The sequence below is a fragment of the Myotis myotis genome, unplaced genomic scaffold (genome assembly GCF_014108235.1).
Source record: "Myotis myotis isolate mMyoMyo1 unplaced genomic scaffold, mMyoMyo1.p scaffold_m19_p_1, whole genome shotgun sequence".
NCBI lineage: Eukaryota > Metazoa > Chordata > Mammalia > Chiroptera > Vespertilionidae > Myotis > Myotis myotis.
The window spans coordinates 181040869-181061573 of NW_023416313.1; the positions used below are offsets into that span (position 1 = coordinate 181040869).

Here is a 20705-nt window from a genome sequence, read left to right on the forward strand (position 1 = left end):
AGGATCCTTTCCCACCACGTCATTTATTGGGTTAGCGTAACAGACTAGAGCTGAAAAGAACAGCGCTGATGTTTTTCTCCTGATTGGGGCTGTGCTGGTGCCATATCTCTTTTCTGCCACCTTTTCTACCACCTATATATACAATGTGCCAAATAAACTAGAGTTGTCATTCTAAAGTTTTAAAGAATGGTGTGTTTTCCCAAACTGTAGGAAGCTGATGGAAACGATAAAACAATACAAATGCTATTATCACTACAACTTATGTAAGGGAAAACCATTAGTCTGAGAGATAATTTTAATTGAAGTATCTATTTCCCTGAAAATTGAATTGGAAGATAAAAAAAGACTATTTGAAAGGAACTTGATACTAGGCAGGTAGGAGAAAATAAGCAAATTCTGTAAGTTAAAAGAAAGTATAATAGAGCAGTGGACTGGTTGACAGAGATGTGGATTCTAGCCACAGCTCTTTAGTCGTTTTATTTCTGAGCCTCACCTTCCAGTTATTGAGGGGTCTAGATTAAATTATTTATGGGGTTTATCCCAGCTCCAATTTAGTAATTCTGTGAATGAACTCTCTCTTCATGTACTAGAGCCAAATAATTCATTTTAATTCAAATTTAATAGATAAGTAAAAATGAAGTATATACTTTGCTTGATGATTTTGGTTTTATCATCATAACTTGATTAGAATGTTATCTTTATTTTCATCTTAACTCCATTAAATAAGATGAAAGCTTTCAGAACATTTGCAAAATGACTGTCAATTTCACAATATGGTATGCATCAAAGTACCATATGCGCTATGCAGGGAGGAGCACTTGATGGGCTGCTGTGTCAACTGTAAATTGAGAACTGCTTGTTTTTTGGCTTTTACTATTAAAATTGCTGGTTTTTAATATACACTTTAAAAGATACTCATGTCTGGGAGAGAACTTTTAAAAACATACTGTGTTTAATTTTTTTTTAAATTTCTAATAGGAATCTAAAAGAAGGTAGGTCAATCCACAGCACTAGCTATTCAGTAGAACCAGTTATTAAAGAACATGATATTAATGGCATTAGATCTTAGATCTTATTATCCCCATCCCAATGAATAAGTGTACTACTGCTTTTAGTACCCATTCCCCTACTGAGAACTTACAGTCTCTCAGCATACCATCTTCTCAGATCTCTATAGGGAAGTGGTATGGTTCCTTATCTGTAAGAGGTTTCTGACTATATTGTACTAGCCTCTCTGTCAAAGCATTTCATCATATAGACTTAAGAATATTATAGAAAGTCATGCCTGAAACAGGACAGTCTGGGAAGCCCCAGGATTCAACACTTTTCTGTAGGCTATCTTTGATATGAAAGCAGTTCTGGAGGAGGATGTTAGGAATCTGTTACTGGTCTAGGTTTACATTTAAGTGGATGCCTAAATAACAGCACTTTGTAAGATCTTAGGTCCCCATGTTTTCTCTTACACAAGGCTCTGGAGGGTTACCTCCTGGGCCATACAATGGCTTGGGAGGCAGAAGCTGGAACGAGGAGGGATTCTGACAACTCTAGCTACAGACCAGAGCATCTACCTTATGTGGGTTTGGATTGGACCACTGCTCGGGGTCTTTCTAGCTCTTCAAGTCCACTAACCACCTGGTCCTCCATTTACTCCTGCTCTTTTGTAATTGCTATATTGTAAGATCCACAAGGACAGTGAATGAATGTGCTTTGTTCATATTTATATTCCTACTATTTATCCCCCACCTTTAACCATGTGTTAGATGATAAGGAAGAACCATCTTAAAGAGTGAAGGGGCTCACCTCATTTTAGTTTAGCTTGGGGAGCTATAGTTTGACAATTACCATTCAGGTTAAAATTTTTTAAATTATAAATTATAAAAAATTATAATTATGTAAATAATATTTAATTATACAAAATTATAAATTGTATAATGAGTCCCCATGTATCCATCATTCTTGAATCTTCTCTGTTGAGTACAAAACCTGCAGTATTTATGGTGTTGGGTGGTATTCTGAGCCTCCTAAGTCATAATCTTGAACACTAAATGCCCTTTTTAGCCTTAAAATTTTTGATTATGTTTTATCTTTTATTACGATGTCAAGGTCCAGCCCTTGAGAGTTGTTCATTGTTAGGAGAGGAGGGTCTTTTCTGAACAAGTTTTAATCTCAAACTAGCAAAAATGTATTCTTGGTTAAACATTTTATTAAATGGGAGTACTTTTTGAGTATCACATAAGCCTTGTAAACAGACCAGTTGAAATGTTTTAATTTGACTTAAGTATGTACAAACCTTTGAAAGTCTGAAGGTGAAATTTTAAAATTATACCATTAAATACATTCAATAAGCTGTTTTTTTAGCATCTGTATTTTATAATAAAATTAATCCTGCTGCTTCTTTACTAGTTAGGTCACAAGGTTATGTTTTAAAAGGTCCTAAAATAGTTGCATCCAGAGTATAGTACTGGATGATAACGTCTAATGGAAAGCTACTCATTGCTCTTATGCAAATTAGGTGGCCCTTATATTTGTCTTTATCCCCATTCCATAGAACAGCAGTCGCCCGGTCCGAAAGGTTGGCAACTGCTGCCATAGAACTACCTTTGTGCTTCTGAAGCTGAGCACAAGCTGTAATAGTTGCCTCTGAGTCCACATCTTTGTGAATATGAGAAATTCTCTATTTGAGTATACTAATGTTTATGAGCTATTTCAGTAATTTTTGGGTATGAATTAAGAATATGTAGTTCCCATTCATTACTGTAAAGGAAGAGACTCTCTTGTTATAGATTTGATAGAACTTTTTCACTTTATGTTCAAGCACCCAGGAGGTAATTTTCACTCATCTAGCAGTCTAAAGTGACCACACAAAATGTAGGTTAGTTTTACCTTTACTGGTAAACCTGAGGTGTAGATTTTAGACACATTTTTGGTTTGCAGCACAACAGTAGGCATTCCTGTAAATTAGTTTGAGAAATTAATTTTATTTTGTACAAGGTATGATCCCTCTGCACAGTGAACAAATATATTACAAGTCTGCATTGCTTGAAAAAAGTATTGCCATATCAGTCTCACTTATGCTGTTGTACAATGATTGTTTTCTTTATTCATTTGAATTATATGCACATCACTTTGAGTGAAGACTTAGTTTCTGTATAATACTTGAACATATCTTTCCAAGTTGTCAATAAAATGCACATGTTTAGGTTGACCATGAACTTACTTGTGACAGTGCTAGACAGAAGTTCCTAACAGTTGCTCTATAAGATTGAAATGTCTCTTACCAGTAACTCTTAGGTTTGTGAAGACAACTGTTGTCACCATCAAGTAATCACACCCTCTTTCTTTCCCTTTTCCTGTATGGCCTGATTTAATTTGTGGTACATTTCCTTAAAAATCAGAATGCTAGAGTTGAAGGGTTTTAGGGTTCCCTTACCCCTATTTGCTTCTTCCTTTCTTTACACACAGGGGAAAAAGAGCCCAAAGAAGGCAAAAAAATCTCTTGATCCAGTGCTTTAGCAATTCCACCATGCCACCTCTTGCTGAAATTTGCCTAGAAGACAGTTGGCAAAAAAGAGGTGAAACTTGAACTTGAGTGATAGTGCTTGTTTGCAGTTTGCCAGGCAGCAGTTACTGTACATGCAGGGTAAGGGAAGAAGATAAAACCTGGGTTTGAGATGAAGTTCTCCTTGCTGATCTGACTTCACCATGATTCTTAGTTCTTGCTTCACAAAGGTAATTGAGCACTTGCTGCCCTGAAATACCGAGGTAAGCCTCTTATCTATATTTTTTTTCTACATATGTATGAGAAATATTTACTTGGGTCTACAAAGTAATTTTCTAATATTTATATTTAATAAGACTTTTTGGAAAGTAAATTTGCTATTGCTGATTGCTTGCTCCCATGCACACATGCAGCATTCATGTTAAGTATTAGATTATTTCCCCCTAACAACATTTGCTTACGCCTTGAGTGAAGTGGAGGAGAGGGGTTATTCATTTTTGTCCTTGCTTTTGCTGATTATTGGCCAAACTAATGGGTTTCATGGCAGACTTCCAATTTGTATCAAGGACTTCAGAACTCCCACACTTCCTGTAGCAGCTATTCCAGCTTTGCAGTCATGTACTTCTCTTCTGTATACCTTTTGGAAGTATTTTTACTGGCAGAACTGTTATCAGAGAATGGAGTGGTATGGGGGTACCCATTAGTTTTCATGGTTTGCCCTTTCAGTCTTTCATTCTTGTGAGGAGGTCCTCTTTAAGGCCTGGGGGCTGACTCCATTTAGACTCATCTGAGCCTATTTACCTATGTTCATTAGTAATGGAAGGTATAGATATGTCTGAATACTGGGACCTGGAGCATTAGCTCATTGTAATTCAGTTTTGGCCATCTCAGCAGGTGGTGGGTTTAAGGTAGAAAGTAAAAGTTCTTCATGTCCTTATGTGCTGTTTACTATAAAGTTTTTACATCGTTACAACAGCTGATTATAGTCCATTCTTTCATCATTTCAATTTAATTCCATCAGAAAGCATAATGTACTTTAAGCAATTTTAACTTGATATATCCTCTTTTAATTTCCTCTATACCAGGGGTGGGGAATGTCTGATTTGTGGGCTGTATAAGGTCTGAGAAATCATTTGTTCTGGCCCTGCCCAGGCATTAGTGGTGAGTTAATTAAATGTTTGACCAAATATAACAGGCTAATTTTAAGTTGATAATTTTGTATGGCCTGCAAATGATGTTATAATTATCTAAATGGCCCTTGGCAGAAAAAGGGTTCCCCATCCCTGCTCTACACTTCTAGTTCCATATTATATCCAGCTCTAGATTTATGAAGAAATGCTTGAAAGCAAGTACTCTTCCGAGTCAAGAAATGCCAACCAAATAAACTTGATGAGAGGCTAAATAGCCATTTTTAGGGATACTTAATTCTTACCAGCCTGTGACTGCTTGCTTAAAGCATCACAGTTTTATTTCCCATGGAATGACTCAGGTGTTGGGCGACCAAGGAGATACGACAAGGCCAGGGCTGAGTTGGCAATGTTCTGGAACTTTGAATTGGCAAGATTTGGTCAAAACTGGCCGGAAATACTGTTGTAGACTGAAAGAGACTATTGAGCTTTGAAAACATTTTTCTTCTACTACCAGCAGGGGCAGAAGAGGGAAAGTTAATTTGTATTTATGTATTATTATTATTTTAGCTTTCAGTTTTATTGGTTGCATATAGCTGAACTCACAAACTCTGGTTCATTCTTAAAATGTTCTTTAAACCGAAATTGACTCTTAGAGAAAGGCTTCATCTATTACCACGGAAGATAATACTATTTTAGATAGCAAAATGCAGGTTCTTGAGCATCCTGATAAACTTGGTGCTAATAAGAGAAGAATGGATTCTAATTTCTCATCTGAGATGTTAAGCCAGGTTCAGTGCTACACATAATTTGTATTTATTTAAATCTTATTTTAAAAAATTGAAGTTGTTAGCATTAGACTACATAATAATCTGTAATCTTGGCCATTGTAATTTGATAGACCAGACATATATGTACAGGTACTTTAGGATTGATATTAGCACAGTTTTTGTCTATGTACTAATTATCTTAGGTAATCAAACAGATGTTGATGGTAACAGCAACCAAAAGTACATATACTAGTACATTTTAGGTATTTTAAATTAATCCTCTCCCCTACCCAGTCCCTCTTTCCTCCTAGGAAGGTTTATAAAACCTATTCTACATGCTCTTTAAGCATCATGTTTCAGATAATTAAATATATAAATAAATATAGTTAGCTATATTTAGCTGATGTTGATGAGTAGCTGTATCTTAAATGTTTTAAAAGATCATGTAATCCAGGTCTTTTGGAGTTGGGGGTTGGGTGGGTGATAAGATTTACCTTTGCAAACAGACCTTTTGAGCAATTACCCCAGTCCCACTTGGAAGCTCTTCTTTAGTTCCAGGTGAAAGTAATAACTAACACGCAGCTGAAGTCAGTCTGTACCATTATTTCAGGTCAGGGGATTGTCTTCTTTCAGAGTCAGAGAATATTCAGTAGAGCACATTGCAAGAGAGAAGCTTATCCCTCTTAAGACTGCTTGTCCTGGGAGGGCTCATTGGCAGGACTCAGTCTTTCTGGGAGGAGGTCATAATGACCAGGAATATGGCTGTTCCTAGGTAGGTCGTATGGATTCTGGATATAGCTGGAGTTGGGACCACGGCCTTCTTGGACCACACTGACTGTGGGCTCTAAGGAATATAGTGAAAAATGAGTTCAGAGAACAGATTAGCTTTGGTTGTCATGTTGGGGGGAAGAGAGTTCTATTTAACTGGGTGGTGAGAGAAGCCAGGGATTTATAAATCTGTGATAAATATGAGGGTTAGGACTAATGCTAAGAGATGGAAAACATAAGTGAGTGTGCTGTCAGAATCCCATCCAAAGCTTGGTCAAAACCAAAGAGATTTAGAATGTCTTAAATATTTAGAATATTTAGAATGGGTGGGTCCTTAACTGTGGTGTAAGGTTTTCACTGCTATTCTTAGCACTGAGCCCAGGAACATGGGTTAAACTGGGAGAAAATAGAAGGTGGTGATTTAGAAAGTTAATAAATATTCTGTTCTGATTGTTTTCTTTTTTAAACTGGGATTTGTATCAACAATCAGTTGAGGTGTATGTGTGTGTACCCACTCCCCACCCCCAGTATTTCTGCATCATACTAGTCCTGGTATGTTTCTTTTTTTAAAGCAGAGTTGGCACAAGAATTTGATTTTCTGCATGAGAGAGGAGGGTAGTCCTGGGGAAGGCAGTTTGCCTTGGATTCCTTAAAAAGCAATAAAAAAAAAGTGTGTTTTCAAGACAGGGTGAGTAGAGAGGGGTTGTTTTTATTTCAGATGCTGCACTATTGCCCTGATTTTGCTAAGTTACTTATTTGAGACACCTACCAACTTCATATATATTTTTATTAGATGTCGACAAGGATGGCACATCTGTGTACGGAGACCCCCTGTGCACAGGCGACTTCATTTCTACATAGCTGCTTTCTGGAAGCTTGCAGGTGAGGATGGGTGGGTCCTTAATTGTGGCGTAAGGGTTTTCACTGCTGTTCAAGGAACAAGTGCTAGAACTGCACACGGATTCTTTCATGTAATCTGCAAGGCAAGAGAGATTTCTTAGTATAAGCAAGAACATAAGACAGTTTAAATACCAGAAACAGACTGCAGTCAAGTTCATGTGCTTTCGGGATCCTGGAGCTGTAAAAGCCTGTGACAGTTTAAGATTTACTTAGGAAAGCATTCAGCATACTTAATAAGTAGGCAGAGTTCTTTTCCTAAAAAAAACTTATGTTTTTGGAGGGATAGGAACATTTTTGTTTTTAGTAGTCAGGTATAGCACCAGAGAGATTAAGATACTCATAATGTACTTTCACATCTATTATTTAATGTTTACAAAATCCTGCAAGGATAGTTGATAGTTTGCATTTTATAGGATGAAGGCCCAGAGAGCTATGTCTTGGCTAAGGTCACACAGCTCATAAGTGGCAGTGCCAAGACTTAAATCTATGCCTTGGGACTCCTTGGCTGTGTGTTTTCTGTAATACCATTCTTTCTGAATTTGTTCTGATGATTAAGATGCTTAGGTTCAGAAGAAGGTGTGTGTGTGTGTGTGTGTGTGTGTGTGTTTTGGCACAGGTGCTAGCAATTTGGTATCCTTTCAGCAGCAAATTGGCTGCATCCCTGTTCTCTGAGAAGCTTGTGATCAGAGGTGGGGCAGATAGAAGTGTAATAGAGGTCTCAGAAACACCTGGGTCTTCAGCTAGCCTTTGGAAAGTTCCTATTTTCTCGCAAGTCTGCAATGTATTCTCTGGGGCAGGGGTCCTCAAGCTAAGGCCCGTGGGCCACATGCAAATACAAATATTGTATTTGTTCCCGGTTTTTTTTGTTTTTGTTTTTTTTTTTTTTCCAAAATAAGATATGTGCAGTGTGCATAGGAATTTGTTCATAGTTTTTTTTTAAACTATAGTCTGGCCCTCCAACGGTCTAAGGGACAGTGAACTGGCCCCCTGTTTAAAAAGTTTGAGGACCCCTGCTCTGGGGTCATTTACCTCAGTTCTTGTGAATGCTAAATGAAACCTATTTTAATAATAATTTTCTCTGATACTAGAGGAACTCATGCTTCCTCTCCTGCCACCCCTCAGGCATGCATCATCCTCCATACTTCAAGGAATGTTAGGGTGAAGAGATACAAACTAGTTTCCCAATAAAAAGCCAGGTAACTAGCTCCACTAGAGAAAGTTCACTTTGTGATGGAGTTACACGAGGAAAGGGGAGCCCTTCCTTCAGTCTCTACCTCATTCCCCTTTTGGAGGTGATCACTGCCTCTTGTAGATTGTCCCAAGTGATCAGGGCTTTATTACTCTTACTCTCTGTGACCTGGCAGTTCTGGTCCTCATCTGTCTGAGGCTCTGCCAGCCTTGGGGGTGGGGGGAGGGGGAAGGCGCGTCTAGAAACAAGCACTGAGTTGGAGGGGCTTGAAAGTCAAATCGCCTTTCAATTCTAAATTTCTACAAGTGGTAGCAGGTGGTGATATTCTTGGATGATCCTTCTCTAGAACTATCACAAATTACATTTGGGTTGCTATTTATCTCTGCTTTCTGCTTCCAACTTGTGAAATTGATGGAAATGTAAAGGGAAAGTGATCTTGTAACTCTAGGGGTGACTAGATGAACCTTTGTACAGTGAGAACAGAATAGAACATGCCATGTGGCTGAAGTAGTTGAGGTATATGTTACCACAAATAGTCTTTTCTTCCCTAATGGTGATTGTGAGGGGATTTACTTTTCTGTTGGGGTAGAGTTGATGTCTGTTTCAGCAGGTAGCATTTCTTCAATCTTGTACAAAAGTACATTGACCTATTAGTTCCTTCAAGTGTTCATAACACCCTGTGGTGTAGGTAGAGCAATAATATGATTCTTGCCACTCCCCCCATTGCTTATGAGGAAATTGAGGCTTCATATGGGGAAGTGACTTCTCTAGGGTCATACTGCTAATCAGTAGCAAAGCAAGCTCTAGAACCAGGCTCAGAGCACTTTTCCATCACAACTTAGCCCACAGTGGAGAGGGATATTGTCTTGGCTCCATCTTAGATTATGGCCTCTTTCTAGCATAAAACCCTAGACAGATGGAGAAAACATTCTTGAGCAGGCCCAGCCAGCCCCAGCAAGGACTAAAGGGAGGCTGCTTGTCCCAGCTGCTGTTGAGGCTCAATGGGGAAGGGGTACCTATGGGTCCTGTACCACGACCTGCTTCTAGTGAGTACTTTGTTTCTTCCAACTGGGAGTGGGGCTAAATCCAGGAACCCTGGTAGTATGGCTCATTGATCCCACTTTGGGTGTTCTGAACTTACCAGCCAGGGAGTAAGGCAGTGTGCCTCAGTGGCTTGTTTGGAAGCTGAGGATTGGAATTGCTTAAAGAAGGGCTGTCTCCTGAGAGAAGTCCTAACAGCTCACCCCTCCTGTCCTCCCAAATACATCCCATTTACTTTGTTTGGCAGCTGCCTCAGTTGCATATTTTCTAGAACAGCATTCGCCAACCGGTGTGGTCCGTGGACCACCGATAGTCCGTGAGGTCCAAAAGGTTGGCGACCACTGGTTTAAGGAAATCTTTGGATCAGCGGTCGCCAACTGGTGGTCCGAGAACCACTGGTGGTCCGTGAGGTTCGAAAGGTTGGCGACCACTGTTCTAGAACTTAAGGAATATTGATAGCTCGCTTTGTGTGGCACTTAAAACTAGTATTTCGGGTTAGTCATTTGAAACTTGTTATATCTGTGAAGGAGGCTGGGCAGGAAGGACTAGTATTACTACTCCTAGTAACGTGGAAACTGAAACTCATAAAGTTTGCTTAATGTTAGTAAGTAGTTAAGACTCAACCCCTGTCTTCTCTGATACCCAATCAAGGTGTTTTTCTCTTCTATCAGTTTCCTTGTGCTCCTGTGCTCTTCTCCGATATCTGTACTAAATGCAAAGTATATCTGCAGCAGCTTCACCTTACCTTCAGGGAACACCTTTTATCTATAGGGCCAAGCCCTGCTGAAAGAGAAAGGCCAAGCTCTGTGGATATCCCTTGACTGATTCAGGGATAAGGCAGTGTGCCTCAGTGAGGAGAGCCTTGGCAGTGGGAGAGCCATGGAGCTCTAGTTCAGTGCCTAATAGAGCCCCAGCCAGGCAATAGTGCCCCTCTTTTCATTTCCACCAGAAAAGTCATGGCTGTTGCAAGTTCGGGGGAATAAATTGATCTGCAGCAGGGGACACACCTAAATGGATAAAAGAGAAGTTGGGGTTGTGGGGGAGGTGATTAGTGTCAGGGGGAAGCTATATTTTCCATAAAGAGGTCAGCAGTAAAGAAAAGGATGAAATGTTGAGTGTACGCGCGCGCGCGTGTGTGTGTGTGTGTGTGTGTGTGTGTGTGTGTGTGTGTGTGTAGGTAAAGTGAGGTGGTAGGGGAAGGCATTGAGTTATGGAATAATCTGGATTCTGGAACTGGTAGTTGGGGGACATCTAGGCAAGCGGGAAGCTGCTCTCTTCTCCAGCTGAGTCATCTACCTGCCTGCCCAGAGGGAGGGAGATGAGGGAGAGAGGGCTGGACAAGGGGAAGAAGAACCAGCTGCTCTAAGATATTTCCTCATCCTTTTAGAGTTCCACCCTTCCGCCCCTCCCCAAGGCCAGTCCCTGCACTTCAGGGCATTTTACTAAGAAAGGGGAAGCATCAACCAAGGCTACCCAAGCTCAGTCACTCCTCCAAGGCCTGTAATTAGTATCAATATTAAAGGGTTAGCCCAATAATGCCCTAGCATTTGCTCTCAGCTAGTTCCTACCTCTTAAAAATCACACACAGCCATATCCTATGGGAGGCAGAGGGAACTCTAAAATCTAATGTAGACATCTTAATTTGTAAAAGGGAGCAGCAAACCAGAAGGGGAAGTGACTTTCCAAGGCCACCTTGTAAGTGGGATCTGAATTTACCAGGGCTTTAGGTTCAAATAACATCTAGCTAAGGCCAATATTTTACTGTTGGGGAAAACCTTAGATCCCATCTTAGCTGACTACTATTATTAGAAGGCCACACTGCCTTTTTCTGGGCCTGAAGTTAGCATCTTCTCTGGATTGAGAGACAAGGATATGGGGAGAGGAAAGGGAAGATATCAGTCAGGAGAACCACAGTAGTTGAAAAAAGTTTTCAGGATATCAGTGGGCTCCTAACTACCTTGGAACCCAAGGCAACTCCAAGAAGAGACTTGGTTAGATTACCAAAGGGCATAAGGTGGGAAAAATGGCAGCAGCGGTGGAATCCAGGATCATGAAGGTGATGGAGGGTACTGGGGAAGATTTCTTCTACAGCAGTTTGAAATGCCTGATAGACAAGGAATTGAACATGAGGTTGTTTGTTGCCAAATCATTGTGCAAAGGGTGAGTGCAGAGAATACTTAAAGACTCTTCACTCTTAATTGTTTGGTCCAGTAGGTTTAGGAAATAAGTTCATTCCTGGTACAAACTAGTTTAGTAAGTATTTATTTAGGAGGTCAGCCAGTTATTGTGGGTTTGTTCCATGTCTTTGATAAGTACTTCTGTAAAGTTTTGAAGTGGGACATTCCATTTTCCTCTTTGAATTCTCTTGTTCAGATATGTTGGTCCCCAACACATGCTGGTACATTTGCCTACACAGCCCTCTTTTCTCTCTAAGTTAAAGGACGATTGTAGCCACAGTGGTGAAACAAAATCTGCACTCAGAGGCTCAGATATATGACCACAAAACAGGAATGAATGACACTGAAGCAGAGACAGTGCTCTCCTTAGCGTTGTTTTATATTCATGGTTGCAAGTCTGAAAGTAGCTCTAATCACAATGGGCAGGACAACACAGTGCATAGCAAAGTTGTGTGCTCATTTGTTGAGGTGTCTGGGCCTGTCTTGAGCGTATTTACGATTCAGTAACGCATATTCTTAGAGCTGGAAAGGCCCTTAATAATATTTCTGTCCAAACCTCATGCCTATTTGAGAAAGAAACAGGTCTCAGTTCACAGTGCTAAAGCAGTAGAGCTGTCTTTTCTGTATTAAAAGGGAAAGCTGCTGTAATGGTGCTTGCCTTCATTGGGATAGTTTAAGTCAAAACTCACAGAAAATTGCCAGAATAATGCTCCCAAGGGAGTGTTCGCTAGCTGGCCAGGAGCCTAGGGATGACCTCCTGTCTCCAGATGATTCTCTTGAGCAGTGTGCACTCTAACATGCTGATGGAGACTTGCCCTTCCTGTCTCTTGCTCAGAGCGCACTTCTCACCACCACCACCACCCACCCTTAGCTCACCCCATTTCTAATAGCTACCTTACCAAGGGCTATAGATGACTAGCTCTCCTTCCTTAGGAAATGGTTGTGTCTTTGGGTGTGTCTAAGGTCGAGTTGGATAAACCAGAACAGTAATCCAGGAAATCTGGGTCAGTCTAAATCAGTGGTTTCTAAGTGTTAGTTGGGTCATTGCTGCATAGGAATACCCTGAGATGCTCTGTGCCAATGCAGATCCCAGGGCCCCACTTTAGGTCTACAGCATCACAATCTTGCGGAGATGGGGTATGAACATCTGTAGTTTTAGCAAGCTTTTCAGGTGATTCTAGTGCACAGCTAGATTTACGATATCCATTGGGACCTCTGCTGTCAGTCATCTCTAACTTGATTTGGCTGAGACTCTTAAATAGACCTCAGAGACAAAAGGACAGCCTTGTTACAGTAGTACAGTCCTTTACAATATGCAAAAACACTTCCCATCTGAGATTTTATTGAATACTATGACAGCCTTGCTAGACAACAGGACGAAAGGCATAATTATCTCAACCCTGTGGATGAGGAAACTGGGCCTTGGGGAGCTCACAGTCTAAGGTCTCAGTTAATAAGTAACAGAATAGCAAGTGACATGGTTCCAAAGCCACCTATTTCACACCTTCTGTCATTTAAACCTCAGCCTAAGCCCAGGAACAGGACCTGACCTTTCATCATGGCTTTACTCAGAGACTTCCTAGAAGGACGACCCGACTTGAGTTCCCATGTGTTGGGATTAGTCCTGGTGTCCCTGCTCTTGGGGCAGAGATTTCTCGAGGGTGGAGTGCCATTCATCATTAGGGTATCATTTTCATTTCCTTGTGCCGCAGAAAGCCAGCAGGTGGCAGGGTGGCGTTCCTTACCAGTACAATGACAGGAGGCCTCTAGGGCAGGTAGATTGACTTTATTTCAGATTTTTAATCAGTTTAACTCGTACTAATTGGTTGGATAATGATGTTCTACATTTCCAAAGACATTTATTAGGCATCTATAAAAAACCCACAGCATTTGCTAAGCAGGTGCAACTGAGATTGAAAGATGAATTTATTATTATGGTTGCTCCTCCTGGGCGGAGCTACCCAGCAGCCCCAGGTCCTGTGGTCTTTAAACTTTTAAGGGGCTTGGGGGGAACAGGTGCGCAGTTCTCTCTGGTAGAATTTCTGGCCATTTCAGATCTGTACTCTTTATCTTGCTAAGCCCTTTCTAATGGGACGTCAGGATTGGATACTCTACCTTTGAAGCCTTTGTCCATAATGTATGTGTTTTGACGTCTATCCATTTCACAAGCACCTGCAAAAAGAGTATAAGGGAAGAAAAATATGGGTGTGTGTGAGGTTTACTTGGACTGCATGTATAGGTTTCAATATTTTGTTTGCCTTTTTCTCTTTCTCCCCTACCCAGAAAGTAAATAGTTCTTTAATGCTAGAAAATTGTTCTGGGTTTACTTTTACTCTAAATCTTTTTGGCCATATAGTAATTCTTAAAAGGCTCATAAGCATTAATGGTGAGCTACAGCGCCCCCTGGCATATTCAGCATTCCTCCTCTTTAACCTTCATTCTGAGAGGAATGTTTTACAGGAGGCGATCAAAGACAGTTCTGATGCCACCTACAGTCACTATAGGTGAAGTTCTAGGCTCCAAAAGTATATGATAAGGAATGAATCAGAACCATTTTTTAGCTTGGGAAGGGTGCTTGTTGTTCCAAATCCTAGTTCTTTTGGATTTTAGAACAGGGTGGAAGACTGTTTCTTACCTCTCAGCTCTGGTCCTGCCTCTCCTCTTCTGGATCAGAAGCTTGACTGAGGGGACCCAGAGAGGGAGGTGGACAGGTGACTGAGGTCATCTTTATGGGATATACACTCATTCCCCATCCACAGTCAGCTTTCTTAGTTATTCCTTCCTTTTTGGGTGGACCATTTACACCTAATTGAGAGCTGTCTCTGAAAAGTATTATCGGTGTTTTTCAATCCCAAGGATTTCTTTCCTCCCTTTCAGTTGTCACAATTTCTCCTAGGCTCCTTCAGTGCATGGTCCTGAGCTCAAGCCATACAGGGCATTCAGGGACCAAGCTCAGGTTCTTTGCAGCTGTTGATCCCAGAAAAGAAATTGTCTGGCATTTTTAGGTTGGAGCAGTAATGACACTGGCTCAAAGTCGGGGCCATTTCCACACCCTACCCCCACCCCCAGCTTTTGATTGAAGACACAATACTAGGCAAGACATGCAACAAGTGCTTACAGTTTGGCTCCTCTGGACTCATTAGTTTCTGATACTGACAAACCAACCTGTTGCTGTTTAGATACTCCCCATATCTCCTCCACATAGAGTTCCCAAGTTGAATTTATAGGAGTCTACTCTTGTCTGCCGGCCTTCCATACATTACTGAGTGATAGGGCAGAACCAGGTCTAAGGTTTTCTCAGGTTTGCTATTCTTCTACTGGCCAGTAAGTATCTGTGCCCTTCAGAAACATGACTGCAATAGTCTGTATCCCTGGCATTTAGGTCAGCACTTTACACCAGACAAGGGTTTCCTTTGCCCTCCCTGAGGGACGGAGGCTAGGCTATTCACTTTTCCCCTTTTCATATAACAGGAAATAGAGGCCCAAAGAGGGGCAGTGACTTGTCTGCGACCACACCAACAAGTGAGAGGTTGAGTTGCAACTAGACCTCTCCAAGTATTCTCTCCCATTGGCCACCAGCCTGGTTGGATAAAAACCCCAAAATGACTAAGTGGTGGCTCTGGCTACACTGGTTGAAGATTGAGATCTCAGAGCAGGGAAAAATCTGGGCTGAGCCCAGAGGATGCTCCAATGTGGAAAAAGATACAGGGGGGTGGTAGTGTATGTGTGTGTGTGGGGGGGGGGGGGATGTAATTGGTGGGGTTACTAAATGCCCTGGACACTGCCCATGAGCCCCATAGCCAAGAATACAGCCTCCTGGGTACAGGTCTAGGGTCTCTGCAGCCCATGCCTACTTAATCAGCAGATGAATGGGAATCTTCATTTAGTGGTATCGGGTCCAAAGACCTGCAGGGGTTGATAGAGCTGTTTCCCTTGAGCTCTAGAAACCAGCTAGAGCTTGAGCTCAGGCCAAGGTTGTCCAGTGTGCTGAGGTCCTGCCCTAAAGGGGCACTTGTAGGAAGCCCACATTCTCTGTTCATTCATAGCTCTTGCTCCTATGATACCTCCTGTAACTTCTACCCACAATCTTCATTGCAGGACTGACTTTCCAAGTATCCTTTCTGCATATTTGCCAGGCTACCAAATTTAAACCTAATACATAAGCACAGAGGATGTTTGTTGACACATCCTGCCCCAGCTTCTCTGATCCCTACGGGACACCCCTACCCTAGTATCTGGGAGAGCTTAGCCTAGGCCACTGGTAGGTCTGGGGGACATTGGGCTTTGGGTGAAAGAGCCTTCTGTTTGCCATCCACACTCAGATGACCCAGATAACCCCAAAGATGTTGCCATCCTCAGGTCATTTCTCAATGGTTTTGGGTTGTATTCTGTGGACTGCAGGGATTACAATTATGTTGTGTCCCCTTCCTCTAATACCAGTCATAGTTTGTCCACATCCACTGACCATGATGGGAGCAGGCAGGTCTCATTTGTTAGGGAATTGGGATTGTAGACTAATCATGTTTGGAGGGAGGGGGGTTTCAATGGGGAGAGTTCTTGGATGAATGGGGATGGGTCAAGCGAGGGGCAGGAGTGGGAGGTAGGGCCAGTGCTGAGTCTGGACTGGTATGAGAGTCTTAGGGATAGAGGGTAGGGCTGGGGTTGTCTAACCTGGTGAGTGTGGCTCAGCGGGGTGGCTGAGGTGTCTAAGTTCAATGTAGAAGTCCTCTGGCGGGTACCTGGCCTCCAGGGCACTGATCTGGAAATGGGAGTCTAGTGAGAGGAATGACAGGGAGGAGCCATTATTCCCAGGGCCCTGGTTTGGCAGGGAAGGTGATGGGGTCTGAGGTCATGGTAGGGCAAGCTGGAAGGAATTAGGGCCCCTATGTGTAGCATCCAAAGGGGCTGGGGCCAGCAGGGCCTTGGGGATTTGGTAGAGCTGAGGCCATTGGCCTTGCTTCTCCACCCCCTCTACCCCTACCTCCATCCCACCCCTTACAGGAATTGGTGTCCACTAGAACAGTGGAAAAAACCCTTGAAAGGGGTACCTTGTTAGGGCCTGGGTCAGACAGGGGTTCCTTTTCTAGATGGTGAGTGCATCTTTGGCCTCCATCTGGAATCTCCATACCTGGGGCTCTAGTCATCTCTTTCCCTGGGTCACAGCCACCCTCTCCCTACCCCCTAATATAGGAATGAAGAGGGTCCTGGGCTTCATTTGCTTATAAGTCAGAAACAGGCACTTGGGGTTCCTCCCCACCCCCCTTCTCCCTGGGGGAAATCATGCTCAGAATACATCTCCTAACCTTCTCTCTTAGAGCTAGGACAGGGCCCCCCTCAGTGCAGAGAAGGAGAACAAGGTAGGACATGATGGCAAGGGACCATAGTCAAACCACTACTGACCTAACACGTTCACATAGCTGTAAGGGGTCCAGCCTGCTGTGTCTCTGTCAAGGGACTTGTTACTGAGCTGTTTGGAAAGTAGGAGAGCCGGTTAATACCTAGTGCCTAGAGGTGCCCCCTGCCCAGACTTCACTCTTCCCAGCCTTGTGCACCCACCTATGTCCTAGTGTTGAGGGAAAGGGAGAGCTAGGTGTTCTGTGAGAAGCCACCTTGGTGTGGCTGATGGCAGCAGAGCAGAGCATACACCCATTTAAGCTGTCTGGCTGAAGCTGTAGGGTTTCCAGGTCTTTGGGGAAAAGGAGGGCAGGGGAAGGTCCTCCCAAGGGCAGAGAACCTGCCTGAAGCAAGCTGATCCTGACAGGGGAAGTAGGTGTGCTCTGGCACTCTTTACCTGCAACATGAGGCTATCTCCCCACAGGATGGTGCTGAGGCCTCCTGCAACATCACTGGCACCTCGGCCACTAGGTGGGACTGAGTGTGAGAGTCTCCCTTTCATATAACCAAGGGAAAGCTTCAGAGTACGATGTCCTTATGGTGTAATCTTTCCTCTTCCTGCATTTTCAGAGCCGTATGAGGCAAAGATGGTTATCCTCATTTTACAGGTCCTGCTTGTGGGTCCTGCACTTGGTTACACAAGGAGTCTGTGGCAGAGCTGGGTCTACAATTCAGAGGGTCTCAGCTCTGGGACCCATATGCGTATTATTTCATCACAGGTGCCTGCTTTTGCTACCTATGTCTTATCTGCCAGGCTGAGGGGTCTTGGACCACACAGAGCCACTGTGGACCCTGGGGTAAGGTGAGCCAGAGAGTTAATAAGTGGGCTGCTCTGCAGGAACTCCAGCACCTTACTGAAAGTGGCTGACACTTTTCTATTAGAATGAGACTGAGAATGACATAGCCACAAAGAACCTTGTCATCCCTGGCATCCTCTGTCTCTTACCTGCTGCAGCCTTGATAATGTGGCTCTAGTTAATCAAGGGCCTCCTCCTGGGAAATGCAATTCCTTTCCCTGAGCTTTCAGTTCCTCGGATAAGCCTAAAGCTGAAGCTGGGAATGGGGATCTGAGCTATAGGGCTGTGTATGGGGCTGATGGCCACAGTCTTGCATATAGGCCTCAAGGCATCCTGTGTGCAGCACTCCCATTTGGAAAATCAGAGGTGTGTGGCCTTGGAGTGCTGGCTTGACAGTGGTTGTCCTTGGTTGTATAGTATCTGGTCTAGGGGGTTCAAGCTGCATTGCTGTCAGTTCTGTGGAGCAGACAGGGAGAAAGGTTTCCCCGAGCTCTAGGGCAGAGGCCTGGAATATAAAAACGTCCTGTCCATGTTCCTGGCAGGAGAGGTGTTACAGGAAGCCAGGAGTCTGGGCCTGCTATTGTGTGTACATACATAGGTGGGTGTCAGGAGGTATGGGCAGCATGAGCCTGTCAAACATTGTGGTCCTTGAGGCTGTTCTTCCTCATTTCTGAACCTCCCACTCTGCCAGGTATGGGTCCTGGTACACCAGCAGGGCTTACTACACATGTGTTCTGAGACATCCTTGCCCAAGGGCCTGTAAGATGACATCTTGCCACCAGCCCAGGGTTATGCTCGGAGCTGTGAGGGAAGGCCCACAGGACTTGCTGTTAACGAGAACACTAACTGTGGCTGATGTTTGGGTCCCGCATCCCTTGCATTAGTTCTGATTATAATAAATGGTTGTGCACTGATGACGTGTGGCATGTCCAGGCACAAGGACATTAGCTGTTACCTGAGTAATAGTGGTTACTCTCTAATATGCTGATTGCATACATGGTATTGGTAACCTACTGCAGTGACTGGTGGTTTGTGGTGTAGTATTTTGATTACATGTGTTAACATGTGGCAACAGTGGCTACATGGTGTACATAGTTATGTGACAAGGTTACACATGATTATATGATCACATGACTTAGTACCAACTGGTTGCACACAGGGTGTGGGGTTTGTTATACTGAGTGATGCTGTGGTTAGTTACATGTGATTCCTATTGGTTACATGGTGCTTGTTGGCTCCATGTAACCTACAGGTTCCCTGTTACCTGCTTACAGAGTGTTTACATGTCCCATGGACCACAGGGCTGTGTTTAATGTATTGGCAGTTAGTTCCAGGGGGACCTTCCAGTGTGTGTGTGGCGGGGAGGGGGCGGGCGGTGGGGGGTGGTTACAGTTCCTTCCTGGGCAGAGGTGAGGGCTGAATGGGTGGACAGTGGATAGGGGCTGGGGAGTCAGGGGCCCGGTACCTTGGTGGGGCTGTTCCTGTCCAGAGTGCTGGCCTGGCTGGTGGCAGGCCCGCTGCACTCCAGTGCGTAGTAGCTGGAATTGGAAAAGCACTGGGCATGGCTGCTACTTTGAGACAAATCTGGGAAGAGAACAAGTTGCCACATACCATCATACTCTTGCCCCTGGCATGAGATGCTCCAATACTAATGCTTGGGCTGGTCAGCCTTGAGGGTGCTCTACAAAGGCATAGCCAAGTCCTCCATCCCCCAAACTTTTGGCATCCACTACCTCTACTGAAATTTGTGGAGCCTGATTTCCCCTTCCCTTGCAGTGGCCTTCCCTGAAGCATGCAGGATGCACGGTAATGTTGCCAGTGTGAAGGGTGGCACCAGGAGCATGGTTGAGAAATGTTGGCTTTGACAGCCTTACTTGTCCCGCACTCAATACTTAGGGCTGTGCTGATCCTCTCCTGCCTCCCCCCAAGGTTAGATCCCAGTAGTGAGGCCATAAAGAGAAACCTACAACCCTTGGCTCCAGTCCTGCCCTCCTGCCCTGTGGTTTCCAGGTCCTCTTGATAGGGCTGGGGGATTCCAGTGGAATGGCATAGAAAACCTGGCCCACCTTGCTTATTACAGTCATAGAAGAAAATCCCCAAATCTCTGGGCTTTCATCAGAGGATACCTGCTTTGGTTGAAACTCCAGGGTGGGAGTTGGGAGGTGGTGGGATTGCAGGCCAGGGACTCTGAAGGTAAGGTGTATATCTGGGCCACCTTCTTCTATCCTGTAGCACCTAGCGTGGAGCTGGGCACACGGTAGGCAACATGTAGCAGGAAAGGGCTGACATGATGTTGGTTTTGTAAATATAAGGTGTAGGAGGCTTCATTCAGATCAGCCATGAGCAATGGGGCCAGCTGGAGTGAGCTGTCATCCTTGTGCTCAGGGCTGAGGGCAATTTCAGAGCATTTCAACCTCTTCTTTTTAACTAAATATGAAGCAAAAAGCCTTCCTTATTTCTAAGGCAGCAGTCCAGGGTTGAGGGTAGAGGAAGGATCTGACCCAATAGTGTGTGTTGTCCTCTAAGCCCCCCACCCAGAATCCCATGGCTGATGTTTGAGAGTTACCACCACATTTATGGACTGAGTTCCAATGGGCCTGGCCAGAGGAACGTTGCCCACACTTTCAGATCTCCCCCAAGTCAGGCACAATCCCCTTGGGGCTCTCCTGACTCTGGGAACTGGGAAGGGAGGTTTACTCTGAGACCTTCACCCAAAGGAGCAAAATTAGGACAGGGTCCTGAGTTGTCAAAGCCATCAGGCTGGGGAAAGGTTCCCCTGGAGAGTTTAAGAAAGTTGCTATTTAGGTAGGTGCTCTTGTGGCTGAATGATGGGAAGGTCTGGGGAAATGGAAGGAGGCTCCTAATCACAGGCACTCAGAGCTGGGGGCCCAGGAAATGACACCCCACGGGACCTCATCTACCTTTCTCAAGTAGGCTCCTGCTCTCCACTCCCATCATCTCTCTAGGGGAGTCTGAGCCTCCAGCCCCCACCACCCACCCTGCAGGCATGACCACCCACCTTGAACAGTAAACTCAGGGCCCC

At 43.8% G+C, this 20705-nt stretch overlaps 1 protein-coding gene across 4 annotated transcripts in view; it reads right to left on the reverse strand.

Annotated features, from left to right (window-relative positions):
- Nucleotides 1-5942: 5942 nt before the first annotated feature.
- The window catches only part of MEGF11 (multiple EGF like domains 11), a 233210-nt gene continuing 218447 nt past the window's right edge, over nt 5943-20705 (reverse strand). The window contains exons 20-25 of one of the 4 annotated variants that reach the window (XM_036305423.1): nt 19128-19246; nt 16872-16938; nt 16143-16244; nt 13587-13643; nt 6934-7140; nt 5943-6240 (exon numbers count right to left, since the gene is read on the reverse strand). In XM_036305423.1, coding sequence (XP_036161316.1) covers nt 6080-6240; nt 6934-7140; nt 13587-13643; nt 16143-16244; nt 16872-16938; nt 19128-19246 — 713 coding nt within the window. In that variant the 3' untranslated portion in view covers nt 5943-6079. Of the gene's footprint in view, nt 6241-6879; nt 7141-13512; nt 13644-16142; nt 16245-16871; nt 16939-19127; nt 19247-20705 lie in introns of those variants that run through there. The other 3 variants (XM_036305400.1, XM_036305416.1, XM_036305408.1) reach the window with 3 other exon arrangements.